Below are 24,009 nucleotides of genomic sequence, written 5' to 3' on the forward strand. Positions count from 1 at the left end.
TTATTTGGCTTGAGCTGCCAGAGAATGCACTTGCACACTTGAAAATGCTCAGGCTGAAATTCCTGACAAAGAGTTAAAACAAATGCATATAATGCTATATAATGAAGAGAGATAGCAGAAGTCACCAGAGAGTTAACAGAAGGTCGAGGGAATAAAGAATTGACTCAGTTTTGCAATAGCCGCAAAATGACCTATACATGTGTGCATACTAGATACCATAACACCAGACTCCTGCCACGTCCTTGCAGACATAACTCCAGATGTATGTCTGGAATCATAGAATTATTTTGGTTGGAAGATACTGTTAAGATCATCAAGTCCAAGTATAACCCAACTCTGCCACTAAACCATGTCCCTAAGAACCTCATCTACACGTCTTCTAAACACCTCCAGGGATGGTGACTTAACTACTGCCCTGGGCAACCTGTTCCAATGCCTGACAGCCCTTTCCGTGAAGAAATTCTTCCTAATATCCAATCTGAAAGAAGAGAACATATTAATCAGATGGATAATTTCTGCAGTGAGTCCTTGGGCGGGGTGGGCCGGGGAGGGGCAGAATAAAACAACAAATCTGCAACAGGCGAGTTCTGATTGAAACTTTGGAAGTTATTGTTCCCATAAGGAGCAGCACGTTGTCTGTATTGTCTCATGCCTTGGATGGCCTCGTGAACCATTTTCTTGAGAACGTTCACAGTGAGCAGGACAAAAGCAGGTTCCGCATGGCTTGTCCCTCATGAGAAGTGACGCTCAGTCCATGGCGATGGCCCCTGCTCCGCTACAGCAACCCAAGAAGAGCGTTTGTTGATGTGTGTGCCTGGAAAAACCATCCCCACAGCTGAATCTGCTAGACTGTGTTATTCAGAGCTCCAAACCTGACTCTGAGCAATGTTTCTGAAGTCTCCAAGCACTATTTCCAAATTGAAAAATAAACAAGAAGTTGGAACGAGTATAAACAGTTGATTCACGTCCATGGGAATTTCTATCCTTCATTTAGACAAGACTGAATGATTACAGTGAAGTTTCAGAAGAATATTAGAGGCCAAGGTGTACTAGCACTATGAAAAATGAGTAGCTTATTAATTCCAGGCACCGTTTTCATTTCAAACCCATCACACAGCCTTAATTTTGCAAACAGATGCACTAATGAAGATTAGAACACCACAAAGATTAGCAATTCTCTTTGCATGCAGAGACCAGAGGGAAAGGAACACGGGAGAGAAGTGGTGGAGAACTACAAAATACAGTGCTAAGATCCACTCTGATGATGAAGATAAGTGACAGAAAGGACTCACATACGGTTCGATACAAAAGAAATTTTGCTAAGGACTGTCATTAATTTGATGGGTCTTACTAAAAGAAAATATCAATTACAGAATGAATTTAAAAACCACAATCAAATACTACCACCAAGATTTTTAGACCTCTTAGATATCCAAAGTATGAAAAGCCCTCTAAAATACAACATTCAAAAAAACCCTCAAATGTGGTTAAGTGTGTTTCTCTTTAATTAATCGCTAATTTTGTCCCAGTACCAGAGAATCTTTTTTGAGTTTTACGTAGCACTACTTTGCCAGAGAAAAAGAAGCATTTTACATTCCTTCTTTGGTTGCACTACCCTGGTTTTGTAACTTCCACACTTATATTTAGTCTATAAACATGCATACCTTTAAAAACTTCGCATAGATATAAATATTGTAACTCATACTGAATATACATACATATGTATATATATAGGAGTGAGAAACATAAAAGTGCTTCAGTATGAGTTGCAATATTTAATGCCTTAAGACTGTTTTCAACAGTGAGCCCCAAAATACTTCCGAAGGCTCCAGACACCAGCGTTTTGCTAAAACCCTGTCAAACACTTACTGTGAAGGTACTGAGCAATGTTGATTATCCACTCATCTGTTAACTCTCCAGTTTTCATTATCTTGGTACACTTCAGCTGACTCGAAAGATCTCTTGATTCAATCCAACAAATGGTGTCCTCTTTGTAGCTGTAGTCCAGTGTCAGGACTGCAGATCCCTTTACAGGAGTTCGGGCAGATGTTTTGCTTCCATTAAGATATAACACCTCAATTATTCCAGAGCTTGCAACCAGAAGAAGAGGAGGTCTGTCAGCAGGCTCTAAAAGCAAAGTAAAGAGAATTCAAATGGTTAACAGACTGTGTATACCATACTTATCTGTTCATTTTTAATGTAGTTTTTAACATTTTTACCTGCCTGTTTTAAGAGATATAATAAATTGGTTTTGTTTTTATTTTCATAACTATCATATATTCCAAATTACTAGTCTATTTTATCCTGCTGTTCTAATGGTTCACATCATTAAAGAAAATTAATTACCCGAGCCCCACAGCTTCTGTTTAATTCCAAGTATCATTATTGCAACATTTTTCATGCCTAAGTCATAAAATGAAATACAAGTTATGCAAATTATTTCTATCCATTTCTAAAAGAATGAAGGCCAGGAAAACCTGCAAAACTTATGAATACAGATGAAATGGTAAAGTACTTTTCATATTACAGCGTGTAAAATAGGACAAAACCCGAGGAGTGGATGCTGCTAAAAAGAAAAAAAAAACAACAAACCTAATAAAAAACCCAATGCAGTGAAACCTGGGTACATCATACAGATGATGGGCCTAATATCATGCATTATAAAGGGGAAAGCATCACGCAATGGAATGTCTTGAAAGAAAAAAGGGAACAGAGAACAGTTTCCATTGAGTTACACATAATGTCACAATAAACAAACAAAAATATGAAGATGCGATTCATATTAAGACATTATATGCAACCTAAAGTGTTTTCACGTTCACCTGAATCACTTTGCCTAGAAATCCCACTAGTAATTTATAAAACTACTTGAGTAATGTGCGAATAATGAAGGAAACAATAATACCCCAATAGAGAAGAATATGTATCTTAAAATACGAAATGTTCCAGTTCAAGTTAAAACAGAGAGGAACAAACAATTCATATTGAGAGAAAATATTTTTAGCATTATGATGAGAGGTATTGGGCAGAAAAGCAGCTGTTCTTGCATTAGGTGTATCTTTAATTGCATTCAATGACCTCAGACAAACGGTGTGAATTGTGGGGTTGTCCTGTGCAGGGACACGAGTTGGACTCAATGATCCTTGTGGGGCCCTTCCAACTCAGGACATTCTGTGATTCCTGTCTTGAACATCCAGGGCTGGTTTGAAATGATGCATCTTAGTCAACTGCAAATGAATATTGGTCTCCGTATCATGAGGAGTCTGTTATACGTGGTTCCACTGCTGGAATTTGTGACGTCTTCTTCTCGATCTAGACTAGTACTCTAAACTGAAATAAGATCCCTGTTGATCCAAAACTGTCAGGGAGACATCTAAATCAAAGCCATATGCCAGCAGTTTCTCTTTCTGCTATTCTCAGAATAACCACTTCATTACAAACAGTAGGGTAACATTGCTTTGCTTCAATTTATAATAATAGAATCATAAAATCATAGAATGGTTTGGGTTGGAAGGGACCTGAAACATCATGTAGTTCCACCCCCTGCCATGGGCAGGGACACCTTCCACTAGCCCAGGTCACCCAAAGCCCCGTCCAACCCGGCCTTGGACACTTCCAGGGATGGGGCGTCCACAGCTGCTCGGGGCAGCCTGTTGAAGAACCGCTGTTTACATAAAATATTATGTGGATTGTCTGGAAAAAAAAAAAAAACAAAACATCAGACAGACGTATGTGTTTAGGACAGAGGATAGGGAAACTGCCTCCTGAAAAATGCCCTTCCAGTTAGATGTTGTTCAGCATTCAGGGTCCTGCTCCAGCCAAGACTGAGATGACGCAGGACCTTACGAGAAGATTCCCTGAGAGAGGAAGACACGGTGACCCTAAAAATTGCTTCAGGTTTAACTGGAATACCAGTGACGTCTAGTTTTGCAATGAGGTGTGTTCATCTGAATCACTTAATGCAAAGTTGTCCTTTGCAACATGGTCAACACCACTACAATGTGTCTATTTGTCATTTTTGAATTAAATAATGTCGTCAAGTGGGCAAACTTTCGGATGTTGTATTTTAAAAAATTACTCTAAACCACAGAAAATCACACTGCAGTTGCAAACATATATGAAAAATATTTGTGCTGCCGAGTCAAGAGCTCTCACTCCAATGTAATCTTCTTGTATTCAAGAGAAGAAATCAATGTTTGAATGCTGTATTGAAACGCAGTACTTTCAATCAGCATTCTACTTAATAAAGTTTAAAAAAAATTAATAGGCAATTCCAGCTGCCTAAATCGACCAAAAAATTTGCATAAATAAAAGGATTTGACAAATAATACTTCATCAGCAAGTCTGATTAAAGAGAAATAAAAGGTTCAGTGAATACAGTGCTCAGTGGTCTCACTCAACTCCACAGAAGTAGGCATTAAATTTTATTCTTCGGTACTATCCGCTTTTATTTAAACAACCCTTTGCTGGCTTTTTATTTTTTTTAACTGGTTACGTAAAAAAGCTTTTTGCTACAATGGATCATCATGTATTCCTTCTAAAATTGATTTTGTTTATTCTTTTCCCATTGTTTCTTACTCCATAGTGTATATTCTACCTCGTAACATACTTTTTCCCTCCCCAGTAAATCCCGTACTGACATCTGCAAACCCACACTCCTGTAACATTATTTTCCTAACTCACTGACTGTCCCCATCTGCTTCGAATTCACTTCCACCAATACATCAGCCAAATCCACGTATATTTTTTTTTTAAGTTTCAGAAGATATCTAACAACTGAAGGGACTGAACTTATTTGTGAAACATCCTCTTGCGTGTAAGCCATGAGTGAAGCTCCCTCGTCTTGCTTTCTCCAAAAGAGAAGGTGGTGAGGTTCTTATTAGGCGATTTTATTTGAGATCTGCTGGGTAGGTTCGCTTGCAGTCAATAGGTGGCTGGTATATGTAAATATCTCTTTCCTCCCTTTCTTACAAACTTCTGCTACCCAGAGAACAGAGCCAGACTAAGAACTTCTGCCTCTATCACCCTCTCACCCCGGAGAGTTTCCAGACCGGTACAAAAGGTGTTTCCATCTGCATCATCCTCAGTTTGGGGATTTTTTTTTTTCCATCTATTAATAACAGCTCTGTGCTCAGCTTCTCCCTTCCCACAAAATAATATCACTGCATAAATCTGGATTCAACCCTCCTTTCCCAACCAGTAGTGGTGTCAAAAATCCTTTATTGTTATTTTTACTCTTATATTTTGTGTTAAGCAAGATATTTCTACTCTCTGCAATCTATAAAGCCTTCAAGAGGAGGCAGCTCCACAGGAGCTGTTTGCAGTTATAAACCCACCACGGTTGTTCCATTGTCCAAGGTTGCAATAGAGAACCAGACCCTTTCTTGCACCGCTTTGAACTGACCTATTGAAAACTGTAATGAGGATTTAATACCTCACTAAGCTCTGGAGAAAGGTGGTATTTCAGTATTAATATCTAATAGACATAAGGGAATTCTGAAAAAGAATTAGCGTCGAACCTCGTGAGCAGCAGTTGTAATCAAACCTGGCTGCAGACACAGGAGGGACTCGCGGCACTGCTAAGAGGTTCTACTCAGCAGGCACAATTAAACATTAAAAATACGTCCGTGTTCTGGCAGAATTTACCCAGAAACTAGATTACTGAGCTTGAAATTGTATTTTTCAAGCAGCCCATACATGAAATAATTCGATGGATTGAATTAGTTAATCATGTTTTATCACAGTAGGGTAGGTAACCTGCTTAGTTCAGTGTGGCTCTGACAAAGGCTGATTTCATAACTACTTATTAAAAAAAAAAGTTAAATTATTTTAATGATAAAACTATAAAAAAAATTAAAGGTTCCTACAAAAAATGCAAAAAAATATTTAAAGCATCTTACTGTATTGTATAATGCAGATGAAAAACAAAGAAGATGATGAAAAAAAAAATCATGTTTACTCCCTCACAAAAGCTGCTTCTGTTTCTCAAGAACAGAATCTACAAAGCTTAAAAGTTTAGTGGACAGATCTAGGATGAGTTACAGTGAGCTGACAGCAGCTTTTCAAATAACTGGACGTCACATGTGTTATTTTTTCAGGAGTTTTCTTTCCTTTTTTTTTTTTTTTTTCCATTTTATAGGAAAGATAAGAAGTGAATAGCTCTCTAATCCAGGAAAGTTTTATGATTCGTCCCTCTTGACTAAAATGAAAGCATCTTCCTTTGAATTATGTTTAAGATAGAGGAACGGAAAAGATGAAAGACTTGCATTTCCCCCCTCCCTGATCTTGTCTAAAATACAGATCAATGAGGGATATCACAACAAATCAGAAATGAAGGTGTTTTGCTCTGCCAGCAGTCCTACTTCTCTTCTAGAAGAAGCGCTTCAGCATTTTTTTTCCACTACAATGATATAAAAAGGATAAAACACAGAATTCAGTGTTTACAAGCATCTTAAACACCCTTCTCCTGTGGTATGAATTGTAAATTATAAGTACTTTGCTCTTACTGATACATGTATTGTATAACAGTCTGGACAATATTTAGTAGTATTGAATAAAATGTAGTCTAATTTTATTTTGAAATTATTTGCTGATGTTTGTCCACAATACACCCCAGAAATTCGCTGCTTTATTGCTAAAGCCTCAAAACTTCTTTCTGTGAGATTTTTGCAAGAAAACTGTGTTGCGAAATCAATTTAAGAGTGATGAATGTTTTATAAATATCAGAAAAAGCTTTTTGCTTTGCTCATTATCAGTTTATCCTGCTTTATCTACATGACAAATGTTTCTTGTCACGTGGCATTTCTCTCCAGATAGGCTATGCAGATAGAAAACATACCGGACGCTTTTGCAACTAAGATGTTGTTTATTCCTCAGCTAAAGATTTCCAATTCTGTCATTTCCTTTCCTTAAATATTCTTTTCATCAAATGCGGGCCTTGCAATATAGGTATAGCAACCCGGTAAACAAAGTTCTAAAATCTGTTCAGCAAAGGAATATTTTGTTTCATTTTCACCTCAGAAGAAGGCATTAACTGCTGCTCTACTCATAAAAGAAAGTGTGGTTAAAAAGTGAGTTAAAAAAGCCCATGGTGTGCCCCCAGCTGTTTTGATACTTATTTTAACATCCCTCCCGAAGGTACCGTGCAGCTGAAAGTTTCCAGCTCCAAAGTTATTTAAATGAGCTGAGGAAGAAAGTGCAGAATTTAATGAGGGATCCACCTTAGCACCTTCACAGCCAAGCACGTGCCTGCCCCAAGGGCAGGAAAATAGTCGCTTCTGTGAACTTCTCTGCTAATTGTACCATTCCATGTGCGGAAAGATGGTTGTGTGGGACCTTTTCATAGCTGGGGCCTCCATCGTGTCCCCCACTTCATAGAATCATAGAACGGTTTGGGTTGGAAGGGACCTTCGAATCCCACCCGGTGCCCCCCCTGCCATGAGCAGGGACATCTGCACCAGCTCAGGTTGCTCAGAGCCCCGTCCAGCCTGGCCTGGGATGTCTCCAGGGATGGGGCATCCACCACCTCTCTGGCCAACCTGGGCCAGGCTCTCACCACCCTCAGTGTCAAAAAATTCTTGCTCATGTCCACTCCGAATCTCCCCCCTTTTATTTTAAAACCATCACCACTTGTCTTGTCGCAACAGGCCCTGCTAAACTTGTAAATATTCAGAAACCTCCCATTTAATTGGCAGAGACAACTAAGACGTTGGTCTTGCGTACTGTTCCCTATCTAGGATCTCTGCGTGGACAGCGATTCATAGTCTCAGCAGATCTCCTGTTATTAACACTGAAAGATTTATATAATGCCTAACCTAACCTAAACCTCTACTGCTGCTTCTTTTCTTTCATAGCTTTTACACACAGAACAGAATATTCCTTAGCTCACTTTATCTATTTGACAACTACTTTTGTCAAATGTAGACAAAGCGGAGAGCTCGCTCTTTGCATTCTCATTTTCTTTAGGCTTTTCAAGGTAAAAAGTGTTGATAATTTTTCTAAGTGTTTTGTTTGTTTGTTTTTTTTTCCCATTTAAGGCCCCTGTTTATCCTGGATTCTGTTCTACTGCTCCACATCTGCCTTGTGTGATGCCCCTCACTGGATGTTGTATCCCATCTGAAAACTTTCCAGTGCGGAGTAAATACCAGGATTACTTAATGTCTTTTGGAAGTAACAATCCTACTTATACGTACCAGGGTAGTACACCTCCCCCTGTGCAACGAGATGACATGGACTCATTTTTGAACTTGTGACCCACGACACATTTTAGATGCTTTTCACCGGTCTATTTGTGCAGGGCCACACTTTGCTTTTCTCCCTGCTCTAACCTTATCCTACAAGGCAGAAGCCTGTGAAATGCAGCTTGTATGATCAGTGAAGCTACGATGGCAATGGTAAGGGTGCAGGAAAGCGACCTGCTGGTATGGGGAAACTTCACTATTTTCCACACTGTAGGTCAGATTCAGTGAAGCAACAAAAGCCATTGCAGGTCATCGCAGCTCTCGCAGAGCTCTGCGATAAAAGCACCTTCACTTCTGTGCCAGGCATCTTTTCGACCTCTGCGCTCTATGAAGTATTTGGCCCAAATATTCATCATATAGATAATTTAATCCAGCAATAATTCCAGTAAAATTGTGTTTACACGGAAGAAAATGTAATGAGCAACACTGATTTATTTGCAGCACCATGATTTTGACTTGTACTGTCCTGCAGTGACTTCTCTGATTAATGACTACTGATTCCCTTCTGAAAATAACACAAAAGATGAAAACTACTGTACAATAAACATGATGAAGTGTTAAGAAACATGGAAGAGTATTTCTTCTCTGTTAATCTGATTCATTTCATCACCACCACCAGGACACTGACAGCTCACTACAACACTCAGTTGTTACACAGTTTGCTGGATCTAAGAAGAGAAACTCAAAGGTTTATCTCAAGCCCAGTACTGGCAATATGAGGATTTTCTGATCTAGAATTGCATTATTGATTTTCCTGTAGTGGAGGAAGAAGAATATTAAAATATTTTTACTGTGTATGGGCTTTCTTGTCTCACAATAGTTTGCTGTGGATTTTTTAAAAATTGCTCATCTCTGTTGTGTGGATCAATATAAAACTTGGTACAAGCAGAAAAAAACCCTGTAACTCTTGCTGGTGCTCAAGTCAGAACATATTTAGTAATGTTCTTTGTGTGAGGAAGCCGCAAAAAAACCAGCAGACCTTCCTATTTTCTGATGGCAAAATAACTACTAAAAGGAAGAATCAAAAATATATAACAAACATGGCTTTATACTTGGGTGTTGAACCATTGTGGATGTTGAATAATTGCTCAAGAAACTTTGGGGATTTTTTAATATAAAAGCATTGTTAATTTAATATACTGAGTAGGAAAATACCGTGTACAAAATGGCTTCATTAAACACAATTCACTAATTTCCTCAAATACCCAATTTACTAGTACTAATGAAAACATGCAGTAAGTAACAAAAGCCTAGTGTGAGTATGTATATAATAAAATCCACCTCTTGGGATATTGCAAGGACAAAGCAATCTCATGTCTTCTTATATCCTAAGGGTACAATTACATCACGATTATTTCCTCTGTCTTCTCACCATCTCCATTGTCTTTCCTGATTATTCAGCCTGTTTTTTTTGTGTGAGGAAAATCTTTGATTTATTTACGAAAAGGGAAACTGAGAACTGCTCTAACCTTGGCTGAACTGAGTATTTCACTTTAATTAATAATAATCATATAATAACTTCTAATATTTTCCTTGGAGTATTGTTGTAATACGTGAAAAGATGTTCTATGATTGTTGTGTGGTTTTTTTGCAGTAAAGTGAAGGAAAAACCATCTCTCTTGTGTTTGTCTCTGCCTATCTCTTCGTATCTACCCTCTAGATATGACCAAAACACAAAATATTTAAATTAAGGTAAAAAGATGTTAAAACTTACCATTTTTGGCCTTGCAGGATTTGTTATCAGGCTGCAGCACATAACCCTCCACGCAGCTGCAAGTGTATGATCCATCTGTATTTATACACGTCTGGCTACAGCTTCCATACGTATTACATTCATTCAAATCTAAAGCGACATAAATGAGAGCATGCTTAAGGATTAGGAAAAAAAAAAAAAGGAAATTCAACAAAAATCAGAATTCTAAGAGAAAAGTTTAAGGCCTGAAGTCATTATGGTATGATGCTTTATGTTTTCTCCCTTCTCAAGCCATGATCTTATCATAGAAGCTGGCTGTTGAAATTACTCCAATAACCAAAGAGAAGGCCAGGAGTGCTCAAGTTTAATAGCTATTCATTTTGAAAGATGACATGTTCATTTGTTCAAGTAGTATCCAATGTCTACATCACATTAGGGAGACATTTGGGTTCTTGTTAGTACCAGAGACCACTAGTTATCAGGGTCAATGAAGGAAGCAACATTTCAAGACAGGAACCAACTGATTATCCTCAACCTATTTATGGTGGCGATGTCTTACAGCTCTTTAAATGAACTGTCCCAACTTCTACATTAAACCATCATCCACTACATCAAAACCTATGTATTTCTCTAATAAATGTAAAGAACAATTTTCTCAACTAGGGTATATAGGCATAATACCATAAAACCAAGATATGCTATTTAACAGCGGTTGAGGGTTTAAGTAATAAACTGGCATTTTAAAAAACTGCTGTTGAAATGATTTCCCCAGATATATTTTCAATCACAAAACATGACAACCATCGAGCAAAAGAACTTATAATAAATTATATTTATGAAGAATCTGGCTTAGCACTATTACATGGAGAGAGGAGTAGTGAATGCATATGTAAGGCAACAGAACTCCAATCCGCTTATAAAAAGAGAAAAAAATAAAATAAGAAACAAATACCTGGATAGAGAATTAAGAAGTCATCTATTTCAAAAATGGAAAAGAACACCAATTCCAGTCGACAATTAATTATGCCGAAATAACACTCCCAGCTAATCTGTATGATCTGGAGTGTTCATTTATCAAATTCTCATCTAGGGTGTGACTTTATGAGCATGAGGCAAAACGCCACGAGTTCTCCAGGGTCTCCTGGCAGCGAGATCCGGAGAGCGGCTGGCAGAAATGGGCTGTGAGCTGCTCCGAGCACCGGGAAACGCTCCCACCTGCTCCAGTCTGGCTGAGGATGCTGCTGCATCCCAGCATCCGATCCCTCCCAGTATCTGACCAAGGGTCACTGCTGGGGAACAGGACAAAGAGCCCAGCACCGGCTCGCTGCCCCAACAAACGTCAGGGAACCAGCGGGATACCTGGCTCTTAGTGTTACGGCATTTTTCTTGTTTACCTGTGCAGCTCCTTCCGTCGCTGCTGGTTTCGTATCCATCGCCACAGTAACACCTGGTGCCGTTCCTGGTAATGGCGCATTTGTAGTGGCAACTCATCTGTTGGCATTTGGGGAGCAATTCTGAAAATGAGATTAGTTAGAGCAAAATGTCACTAAATATCTATTACTCCTGAATTGCAAACTTTAGAAACTAATATATATTTGTAAATGCATGTCTCAGGAAGGAAACACCACCACTATTTACATGAGCTGTTTTTGGAAATATACTTATGACACATAATATATTGCAAAACGCTTGCTTTGAAAATTGCATTTCAGCAAGTTAATAAACAGAAATCAGCATTTTATTTCTATCAAAAGTTGCTCAGAAGTTTATTATTGAGGTACACTATTGCTCTGCTTCGCCATTCGTTTTTTGCACATCACTCATTTTCAGTCAAAGCAATGGTTTGGGGGGAAAAAAATCTCAGAACATAGTTATAAAAACAGCCAAGGTTATGAGAAAGATTTCAACATCTATGTCTTTCCTATTCCTCATAACAGTTGAGCTTCTATCTTTTAAAGCTTCTTTTGATTTACTGATACACATTTAACCTTCTCAGCAATCAATGAGAATACATTCTGCCTCAATAATTTAACATTAGACACATAATGCTGGATAAACAGTGGACATAGTATATACCATTACTACTCATAGAAGTCCCTCATAGAATCTATTGCTTAAATACATACCATCAGCACAACGTATGATGCTAACAACAAGAGGAAATATTGTAGAAGCATACACTAATGATTTCCAGCATGAAAACAAACTAAAAAAACTCAAACACTTCCCAGCCCCAAGCTGCATGATGTGTATCAATAATTTTGCTGATCAAAAAATTAGTATTTTAATGAACAACAACATTATTTCCTCCAGGAAAATAAGAAAAGGAGTGAGGAAAACAGCCTAAAGTGTTGATCTGAGGCTATTTTTCAAAACTATATGCAGACAGATCAGAAGATAACCCGCAAATGGACAGAGAAAGGTTCTGTTACAGGGCTGGCTGAAAGGGTCTGGGAATGTCCTAATAAAGAAGAGAAATCTGCAGTTCAGTATGTGAGCAGTTCTAATCCGTCTGATCACTAATCATCAAATTCTTCTTGGGGGTAGAATGAAAATGAAAATGAAAATGAAGAAGAGTCTGTATCAGCATCTGAGCACTGGGGATCCAATTCTGGAATGTTTGCCAGTGTCAAAATAAAGCTGAAATTTTGGGAGAAAAGTGGATGTGACTGGCACCCAAACTTACTACTTACTTACTCTAGTGAAACCATTTTAAAACGAAAGAGGTTACACGATTATCTCAGGAATTCCCTAGAATCCTGTGATCCACACAGTCTACAGACTGACTAGAGGCTGGTTAACCACCCACTGTGTAAATCTGCCCATTTTCTAAGTGGTTTGTGGGTTATTTCTCTGCCTTCTGTGCCCCTGTGAATAGGAAGATAACACATTTTTTGGCCATATCTTGCTTTTTTTGTTTCTTGTCCCTAGTCCAGTCCTTAAATCTATTACACCTTTCCAAGAACGAGTCCCACTCATTAGGTGGTATCTGTTTATTTAGTATTTCTATCTGAACAAAACCAACATATACATTTCATTTTCTAGGCAAACATGGATCAATCATCCTTTACAACCCCTGATTTCCTTCCTCAAATATTTGTCTGATGCTATAGAGCCAGGAGCTTTTACTGGGTGGTAACTATTTGACTCTCAAGCAGGACTTGGCTTGTTTGCACACTTTCCGTAATGGAGCAGCCAGCAGCTCAAACCAGAATAGCGGGACCGGCACACAACCACGAAAGGCTGCTGGAGAACAGCAACAATAAATTAGCAAGTGAGATCCAAGGGAAAATTAATAAAAGCAGCCTATCTGCTCATATTTTTTACAAAAAGTGTTGTATTGCATTGATTTTAAATCATTGCCGTATCGTGTGGGTGGCTTTTAACAATAAAACGGTTGCGTTTTCCTTACAGTGAGTACAACTGATGTGGACAGACCATTTCTGCCAAAAATATTTCTTGCCACACATCTCAACCCTCATTCTTTCTGCACTTTCTTATTTTTTACGCTGTCTCACATGACTTTGTTGGTGTCCTCATCCCATCTGCTACGTTTTTAGGAAGGGCTACTCTGAAGAGGTATTCTACTTATACTTCCTTCTCTTATGCAAGTCCATACATTAAGTTCATTATGAATACTGTCTTATCCTGATGATCAATTAAAGAATTAATTTCAAATTTCTTTTCTCAAAAGACATGTTTCATGGTCCACTGTCAAGAATGGTTTGAGACAGTTAAAACTGGACCAGTGAGAAAAACAAAAATATCTTCTCTTATTCTAGCCAGTTAGGAAAAGAAGTAACTTATCACTTGCCTCAAGATTTACACTAAAACTACTTTTCCCCGTTTCCCTGGAGGAGACGGCTGGCCAGGCAGCCAGCTGGGAATCCTTCAAACACACCAGCCTGTCCCACAAATCCGTTTAAGCAGCACTGCTGCCCGCCATATGCTTCTGACTTCAAACTAACCATTTCCCCCCACTAAATTATCCGTTAGATGATTACAACAGTAATTGGCCTCCATTCACGGCTCCAGTGAAGAGCTTTGTTATTGCCTGCGAGAGAGACACCTTCGTGCCCCAGAACATTTTTGTTCTGTTGCTGATCTGCTAAACCTGCCAGGGGAATCCACAGGTGGAAAAGCACAAAATATAGCAACAAGGTGGAGGGTAAGCAAATGAAGGGAACGGAACGGAACGGAACGGAACAGAACAGAATAGAATAGAATAGAATAGAATAGAATAGAATAGAATAGAATAGAATAGAATAGTTCAGTTATTCAGTTAGAAGGGACCTACAATGATCATCTTAGTCCAACTCCCTGGACACTTCGGGGCTGAAAAAAAGTTAAAGCACGTTATTAAGGGCATCGTCAGGCACCCTTAATAAATAGAAAAATATTAAAGTAGAACATGTATTTTCTATTTTACTAAGCTGTATTGTTTTCTTTATTTTTCAGTAACAGATCCTGAGAACCTTTGGAAGAAAATGGAGTTTACTTGTCTCTGGAAATGTTTGAAGTATCGCAGGACATGCTATGGAAACAAGTGTATACATTTATGGATTGATTAGATTTATAACAAGCTACATGGGAAGAAGCAAAGAAGTAAAGAAAAATCATCAAGGAGTGAACACTGATATTTGTTATACTCCAGATGGGAAATTTAAAGAGCTAGAAGCCAGCGACCCTCATTTCTTCTCCTTCCTACCTTGCTTTTGGAGTAAAATTCTGCACCCACTTTAGTCTCCCTTTCTCAGCATGAATGGGTTTACAAAGTACATAGGCAGTGAGGAATGAGCATCACTCAGCTTTCCACTTTTATCGCAGCTACAGAACCTCTGAATTTGTCAAAGCGTGGTATTTCTGCTGCAAGATTTTAAAGAAAGCAGCTGCATTGAGGGAGAGCAACAGGAGAGGGCTTTATAGCTTGCAAGGAGAGCCACAACTCAAGACACAGAGCTGCAGAGCAAGCCGTGAGATCTGCAGAAATACAGGGCAGCAGAAGTAGCTGTGAGTGCCTTTAGGAGGATCTATTTTCTCCAAGCCCAGGGAGCACTAACAATTCATCCAGCTCTGATTTAGGTCATTTTGTTCAGTGTTTTCTTTCCACCACAGGAGACAGGAGGGGTACTGTTTTTTTCTCCCCTAAATCCCCATGAATGAGCCTCTCTAAAGTTGTGTTCTAGCTCTGCCACAAAGGCCACCTGCCTTCTCCAAGGCACCCATGTCAATCTTACGCTTCCCGACTTTGTGTTCCTCTAACTCCCAGGTATCTGGTCCCAAAGGAGGGTTGTCAATCAGGCAAAGATGCTGCTGATCTCATCTCCCCTACACTGATATACCTTTGGCAGGGACCCGGAGGAGTTGTAAGCTTCTTGGACAAACTTCTCCCACAGGACTTCATAGTCATAAAATCCTGACTTCATTTATTCCTGCTGTGTTCAAAGAAATACACTGCTTATCACAGTTCATCCAAGACGAATGATATAAGGAACTATCATCTCTTGAATGGCTTTTTAATGAAAGGATTAACCAATTGATCTGACTATCTTTTTTGTCAGTTCCTCCTGAGCTGACATGAAGTTCACAAAAGGTTCACACCAGGTTCTCAAGCTCAGATGTTTTGGCTGTTTCTATTAACAAAAAAAGCAGTTCAGCTTGCAGTTTTTTAATACCGTAATTTTTTTGGGCTCTTGGGGACTGTCGAGCTGTCGAGTGGATTTATGAAGATACCGCAGTTTGCTTCGCCTTTCCTGAGAGGATGAAAGAGGAACAGATTCCCACCCAGCAAAATGCATTTAGATGCCATTCTGTTTGAGCCACTTGGATGATAAGAAGGCCTTTTGGCTGTAGTGAGTTCCCAATTATGTTTCTTAAGTACATCTGTAAACCCCATACAGCTCTTTTTGTAATGATAATATATGCTGGAGAGTATAGACAACTTTACAGTACTCTGTGAAGTAAAATTTACAGAATACATAATGTCATCATGATATCAGAATACATGATGTCACCATGTCACTAATCACCAATGATAGAAAGCTGGCATAAATAAAATAAATTGGCTGAAGTTTAATAGTTCAAAGTGCAAGATAATAGGGAATAATAGCAAAGCTTCTGCTGTCAGTTTGGGATTTCATAATTTGAAACAACAAAAGTTCCTTGTCAAATAGTTCATTAGAGAATGACCATGAGCTACCAGTGCAATGTTGACTGGAAAACAGGGAAATGCATCACTGGGAGCACTGGGATAAGTATTTCCCACACAGAAAGTGTTGGTATCAAGGCCCAGGATGCTCGGGAGTCCTTTTCTTCCAGGATCAAAGAATGGCCTCGGATTAGCAGGGGAACAGAGAGCTGCAATCTGAGGGGACACTGTAAGTTTTTGTGTTGATTAGTGCCAGGAAAGGCAAATTAAGAGGAATTATGACCGCTGTCTATGAATATATCAGAGTATCAACAGCAAAGAAAGAGACAATTTAAGCTAAAGGGCTATTGGCAGAAGTACAAATGGGTATAAATTGCCCATTAATAAATTCTGGCTGAAAATGAGAAGGTTCTTAGCTATCACAGTAATCAGATTCTGGAACTCTTCTTTGAATGGCAACAGTAGGGACAGAAAATAAATAAATGCTTTTGACATGGATCATGATAGATTCACATAAGACAGCATATGGAAAGGCCCCTAAAATACCAGAAACTGTGTTCACGACCCAGGAGGTTCCTTCTACTACTGTATTCCTCAAGCAATACACTCTCTTATGCTAAAACACATCATTTTTCATTATGGAACTAAAATTAATCATTTTTCTTGTCTCTGGAACATACCCAAAGGAAAACTTGGAGGAGCTTGTTACTGAACTAGTCTTCTAATTGTACTCCATAGATATTATTATTTCCCTCAAATATTTGTATTCTTTCTGGCATCCTTGTGTTTCATGAATTTACTTGATCTTATCACTGTGTTATTCATTCAGTTTTTGTGATTCAATATTCATACACTGATGTCTAGACTACTCTTATCACACATATGCTGTAAGCCTTATTTTTCTTTTCTAGTTCATTTTCTGACTTTTTGAAGTACAATTATTTTACAGATTAGACTCTTTAATGTAACCTACCCTAAGTTTTTTGTTTGTTTGTTATTGTTGATGTTATATGCACAATATAAAGCTCTATGGTTTGCTTCTATGACAGAAAAGGGTAGCTTGATGGACAGAATTCAATTGCTGGATTGAAATACTGCAGCATGTTTTTATCTTATATTTGTTGGTCATTTTATTAGTTTCGACTATCGTACCATAAAAAAGATAAAAAACGTAATTATCTTTGTCACACACCTCGGACCATAACTCTGTTATGGTAGATATATCACCAAAAAAAAAAAAAAAAGAGATATGGAAATCAGAGATCAGATTCATAACTGTATACTCCTGCTATGGGTGACCTCTGTCAAAGTTCAGCAGAGGAGCAGAAGGAGTCAAATTAAAAAAAAAAAAAGAAACAAGCAATATATGGCAGTATTGACTGAAGATGAAAACACCTTACACTGCACAAGACGTAGTGACTGGTGCTGCGAGGTGTGAGTAGCCCTGGGGCTGAAGACACCCCTGGGTGATCCTGGGTCCCACCTCCTGAGCAAGAGCTACCAGGACAAAGCTGTCACGTAAGAGCTGAGCACCAGCTTTTGCCAGATTAGTTAGCACTTACAACAAAAAGTTGTCTTAACTATACTGGACCAGAGGTCATCCCCATCAGTAGGTGTCTCCACACTGGGAAACCTGGCTGCCTAACACCGAGTGATGCAGAAAGTTTTATTTGCAATAGTAAAAGGGTCTGCTCAAGGTAGGCACTTCTCAGCACAAAGGCACATGGATTGTACTTCATAAATTACACCTCGTGTACTTCAACCCTCTGTTGGATCTTTCTAAACATCACTGTCTATGCGTTGGAAATCAGTTGCTGAACAACTTAATATATTATTTTAAATAGACGTTAAAATGTATTTGTCCATTTTATGATTACAAGAAAATGACACATCTTATTTCACGTATTTGTCAGTCTGCTCAAAACCAGAAGTGTCTCACTGTGATTATTGTTCAGTGAAAATGGGCACGTCTTGCTGAGTAAGTTCAGGCTGGCTGTGATTAACAAGATATTATTTTTAAAAAGACAGGGGTTTTTTTCCTATGTGTGTGTTTTGTGTGGGTTTTTTCTTTTTCTTTTTTTTTTTCCCTGCTCAATCTAATGAAGCCAGAAAGCATAAATGTTGCAGGAAAAACAAGCTTAAATAAGCAAACCAAATATTCCAAATCCATATCCCAGTCAGCACTCCTTTTCAGATGTGAGTGTATCCATCTTTAAGATATTACCTAACAGTATCTCCCTATCATATTCATGGATAAATTTATTTTTCAAGGATGTACTATTGAAATTTCTTCCTGCCCAAATCTTGACCTACACTATTTGGCTGAGCTTCAAAACAATTTGTTTTATGCGGTGTCCTCAACCATAGCATCACAAAACACTTGAAAAGATGAGATCAGCAGGTAGTAGGCATGTAGTAAAATATTAGCTTCACCAGTGGAAATGGCTCATTATTTTGACCTTTAGCTGTTTTAGTTATACCCTGGCTGCCACATACAAGCATAAGCATAAGCTTAAGATAAGTTCACACAGGAAAATTTAAACCGAGAAAGTGATTTCATGGCTGAAGAGAGTCATTTATCTGGTTATTAATCTGGATACAAGATATAGATTTAAAAGAATAGATATCCTTCATATGAGAAGAAGCACATGTTTATTCAACTTTATATTAACCAGTTCATAGTTTTAGGTATTTTCACAGTATAGAATCCATCCTGAAGCAGGTTCACTGCGTTAGAGGGAATCATCATTAAATTGTGTCTAATTAGATATGAAGCCTGACAATACCGAACATGTTATTAATAACCCAGAAGTGAGATCAGTGAGTAATAAAGTTTGTGAATGGTGATGAAGACTGGCAGAATGGATAAACTAGAGAGAAGACCGGCAGTCAACAGGAACAGACCACCTGGACCTAGTAATACAAAATGCATCTGCAGAGTTAGCTCATGATTTCTCAGGCTTATAAGTAACTTGCATTTCAGTGCCTAAGGAAACGCTTGGAGAGAAAAAATGCAGTGTGGTGACAGGGGCAAGGCAGGGTCTGGTGTGAAAAAGGTTCAGTCATGTTTTGGTGGGGGGTAAAGGATGTTGGGAAGACTCTCAAGGAGAGCGCTGGAAATCTAAATACAGTTGAGGAGTTTGTCCCCTCTTCTGTACTGTCCTTTTACCAAGACTTGTCCTTAATTAGTCACATTCCAGAGGTATGAACTCCATTATCCCCACACTAAAAAGTCTTTCTGGGACTTCCAACTGAACAGAGGAAAACACTTTTTCACCGTGAGGATCTTATCAATGCTTAAAAAAACCTTTCAGCGGTGCCCAACGACAGGATGAGGGGCAACGGGCACAGACTGAAGCACAGGAGGTTCCATCTGAATATGAGGAGAAACTTCTTTCCTTTGAGGTGCCAGAGCCCTGGACCAGGCTGCCCAGAGAGGCTGTGGAGTCTCCTTCTCTGGAGACATTCAAACCCGCCTGGACACATTCCTGTGTGATCTGCTCTGTGAACCTGCTTTAGCAGGTGGGTTGGACTGGGTGATCCCCAGAGGTCCCTTCCAACCCCAGCCGGTCTGTGATTCTGTGGCGGTTGCCCAGGGAGGTTGTGGAGCCTCCATCCTCGGAGATATTCAAAACCTGACTGGACGTGGTACTGGGCAACTTGATCTAGGTGACCCTGCTTTCAGCAGAGAGTTCATCAGCTAGATGGTCTCCAGATGCCCCTGCCAACTTCAGGGAATCTCTGGACCCTACGCTGTCCCTTCCTTGCAAACACCTGCCACCATCACTTCATCCCGTAGCACCCCGAAACGCGTGACGGGGAAGGGGCACAATTAAATGTCATCTGCAGAGGGCAGGTGGCAACGGGAAGATAATGAGGTCAAGATGGAGACCTGGGGAAGAGATGTCTCTTCCTCTCGCTTCTCCTGCAGGCCAGACAGTAGTGGGAAGGTAGATCAGGCAGTGATTGCTCCCTGTGGAAGCTGCTATCGCCTCCCTCTCCCACATCTCTTCTAAACCCATCAGTGAAAGCTGCAGAGGGCTGGCAGGACACAGGAGGCTGCTCCTCCTTGCACAGTAAATCTTCATTTCTTCAGGCAAAGCATACAGCATGTCACCTTCGAGACTTTTGCACTAGTCAGCTATCTACTTAGGCAATAAATAGAGCCAGCTCCTGTATCTTAATTCAACAAAAAGCAAAGTCACACAGTAGGGAATAGGAACTGCACGCTATGTTCTCCAAATGAAGGAAAAAAGGGACTGAGATTTCATCATTGACAGGCACACAAATGTAAATTCCCATCTGCTGCTGTTCTACGCTATGGTACAAGTGCTGTTGTAAGACTCTGTACAGTTAACCTTTGGATGTGAAAAATAGCAAGCAGTTGTGGAGGAGAAATAACACACTGACAGGACCGACCAAGCACACTCATACAGCCCTTGCACTGGCTGTTTTTTAAAACCGAAAGCAATTGGAAGGTCTGGACATCATAATGGGCTGCACAAGTGCTCCTCGTGCTTTGGCGAGAGGTCAACCAAATTAAGTTACAGAGACTTCTGTCTAAAAAAGTGAAGTTATGAATTTTAGAAGAGGTAATACATAAGCTTTCTCTCTGAGGAAACAACATCTTCCACTTCAGCTTCTTAAATATCACTTACTTTGACCATCAACTGTTTCAATGACCTCGTTCACTCTCATATTTATATAGTCAGCGTTATTACACATTCTGCTGACGGTATTTTTAAACGTGCTCAAACGTATCACTGTTGAATCACTACAACATTCATTTTTTAATAATGCTTTATACTTTTGGCTTTTTTGTTTGTAAAAAGATATGCGTATGTGCACACACACCTACATGTCAGTAACTTCAAACATTTACTGAAATCTCAGAAGTAATACTTTAAGCATTTTGTAATACAACAACCTCCAACTAAACGCTACTGAATCTCAGAGTGCTCTGGAAACATTAATTCATAATTGAAGCCCCAGAGTGTTCTGTTGTCAGAGTTACCCACCACATAATTAGTGTAAATTCACGGATGATGCACCCTTTTGTACATGATTCCATAGCTCATTCAGCCACTGGACAACGAGGACTTCTTGTGGAAGAAGTGTGACTGTTACTGTAGTTTTATACATGTTTTCCAGCTCTATTTAATGGGAAGGCAGCTCACAGTATGTCATCATCACCGTTCAACGTCTCTCTTAAAAGAGGCTCTCGTAGATGACTGAAACATCTAACTGCTTCATGCAGTTCAAAAACATTTGTAATTCAAGTCTGTCTACATCAAGCAACACAAAAGTTCATATGAATCTGTTGTACAGAATCACATATTATACCTGCTACACCACAGGCCCAGATCATCGCAAGAGTGCTCAGTTAACCAACCTCAGTCCATTTACTTGCATGAAATGCTTCAGCTGAAATTGTTAATAATGCAATTTTCAGTATTGCAATCTATATCTAATCAAATCGATACAAAGTGTTTCTTTTAGTCCTAGTGGCTATTAGGCTTGGACCTTACACCATCTCCACAGGCATTAACATTTCATTTTCTACAGCTTGGGAGCCCCATATGAGGTCACTATAAGTCACATGAATCTTCTTAGGTTTTGACTGGCTCACCTTTGCCTACATTATAGAAACAACATCATTAATGGTCATGAATGCATATTGATTCCCCCCAAATCAGGCACAGGTAACTGCTTGATACTCCTTGGCTTCTTTTTAGCCTTTCAGCCACCACTGATCACATTTTGGTCACCTGTGCTAAGACACTGGGAGACAGTGGTAGACTAGGTCATATATTATTTTACAGGGATACGATTTACAGAAGCGTAATCTATATGGATAATAGTGATGTGTCTTGAAGACTGTTATACATTCATGCTGTGGGGCACTTAGTTGGCTTGTTCCACTGGCTACTCAGCTTAAGCGTAAGTTTAAGCATCCATTAAGCAACACGTTTTAAGAAAAATTACTTTTTTTGTTACCTAACTACAGTGTACTGGCTTCTAAGTGACCAGGTTTTGTTAGCAAATAAACTTTGTGGAAATGAGATGTCCCGCAAGTCAGTAGCATAAGTTAGAAGATAATTCAGAAATGCAAAAAATGCTAATATCCCAGGTTATTCTGCGTACGTGTACTTTTGAACAGTGGAGCCCAAGAGCTCTGGATCAGCTCTCACAAACATACATGTCCAGTTCAGGTTTGATCACGCACTAAATGCATCTGGACAAGAGGAGTTATTCTGCTCCCAGCTCCTAAACCTCCGTTCTCTGTTCACAGTAAATTGCCGCTCGGTCTTTCTTTATATTATGAATCAGAATAAAAATACTTTAAAATATCAAGCCTCTGTTGAAAATAAAAACAGTGAGACTGCTACAGGACACAAACTGCTGTGAAACGGTAGTATTGACCTGCGCTCCCTCTCGGTAAGAGTCCCAGATTTGGGAGAAGGTGCATGCAAGGAGTAGAGGGCTATTACTTGGCACTTTAATTCACTACTGCAAGAAAGTGATGGTGGTGCTGCCAGACTGACTCTTACATGAGCAAAGCAGGATCCAAAGGACATTTCACACAGGCTTTAATAACGCTGGGGAACATAGTGCGTGGTCACAAGTGCTCTGTGGAGTGTAGGAGATGGCATGTGCAGAAGCCCCTGGGCCATCTGACATTGTAAAGCAAAGAATTTGTGTGTTTTCATACCGTGATGTATGCCAAGTGTCCAGACCAATGGTCCAGGACGTTCACCTGATAATCTCTGTTGTGCCTCAGGCAGCTCCAGCCTGGCAGCTGCAATGTCATGTTCCCCTTACGCAGCACAGCAAGATGTCTTGGTCCTCTTCTGGAATGACAGTTTGCAGAGATAAATGACAAGTTTAGCCTCTTTGTTCTGCTGCCTCAACTAGTGCTACAGGTATATTGGCACAATAGAATCATAGAATAGTTATGGTTGGAAGGGACCTTCAAATCCCACCCAGTGCCCCCCCTGCCATGAGCAGGGACATCTGCACCAGCTCAGGCTGCTCAGAGCCCCGTCCAGCCTGGCCTGGGATGTCTCCAGGGATGGTTCAGCCACCACCTCTCTGGCCAACCTGGGACAGGCTCTCACCACCCACAGTGTAAAGAATTTCTTGCTCATGTCTGGCCTGAATCTCCCCTCTTCTAGTTTAAAAGCATCATCCCTTGTCCTGTCGTAACAGGCCCTTCTATAAAGTCTGTCCCCATCTTTCGTACAGGCCCCTTTTAAGCACTGAAAGGCTGAAATAAGGTCTCCCCAGAGCCTTCTTTTCTCCACGTTGAACAACCCCAACTCCCTCAGCCTGTCCTCATAGGAGGGGTGTTCACCTTGGTGGCCTCCTCTGGACTATGTCCAACAGGTCCATGTGTGTCCTGTGCTGAGGACCCCAGAGCTGGACACAGGACTCCAGGTGGGGTCTCACCAGAGCGGGGCAGAGGGGCAGGATCACCTCCCTCCACCTGCTGCCCACGCTCCTTGTGATGGAGCCCAAGATACGATTTGCCTTCTGGGCCGCAAGCGCCCATTGCCGGCTCATGGCCAACCTCTCATCCACCAGGACCCCCAAGTCCTTCTCTGCAGGGCTGCTCTCAATCCAAATAGAGCTGGGAAAGGTGCGAGAGTTTTAAAACATTCCACAGAGGCCAAATGATGACTACTTTCCTTTTCCTGATACTGGGAAAATAAATAAACAAATAATAAAAAGAACTAGCATCTTTATTTACTTTGCGTAGTCCTCAGTTACGTGGAAAAACATAATTAAATCATTTTGAAATCATAAAAGACACCGATAATAGCTTTTCCCAACGTCCAATTTCATGCCTCTTCATGGAAATAGTACTTCAGAAATTGCTTCTCTTCATGAATACAACTTCACTTGACAGATAAAAATCCTCTAAAAAA

The 24,009-nt window shown here is 39.8% G+C and overlaps 1 protein-coding gene across 1 annotated transcript in view; it reads right to left on the minus strand.

Moving 5' to 3' along the window:
• The window catches only part of LRP1B (LDL receptor related protein 1B), a 527,248-nt gene that overhangs the window by 324,164 nt on the left and 179,075 nt on the right, over positions 1–24,009 (minus strand). Inside the window, exons 4-6 of the mRNA XM_065638136.1 lie at positions 11,328–11,447; positions 9,955–10,083; positions 1,870–2,127 (exon numbers count right to left, since the gene is read on the minus strand). Of these exons, the coding sequence (XP_065494208.1) occupies positions 1,870–2,127; positions 9,955–10,083; positions 11,328–11,447 (507 nt within the window). The remainder of the gene's footprint in view (positions 1–1,869; positions 2,128–9,954; positions 10,084–11,327; positions 11,448–24,009) is intronic.

This window comes from Caloenas nicobarica, chromosome 6, assembly GCF_036013445.1.
Source record: "Caloenas nicobarica isolate bCalNic1 chromosome 6, bCalNic1.hap1, whole genome shotgun sequence".
Lineage (NCBI taxonomy): Eukaryota > Metazoa > Chordata > Aves > Columbiformes > Columbidae > Caloenas > Caloenas nicobarica.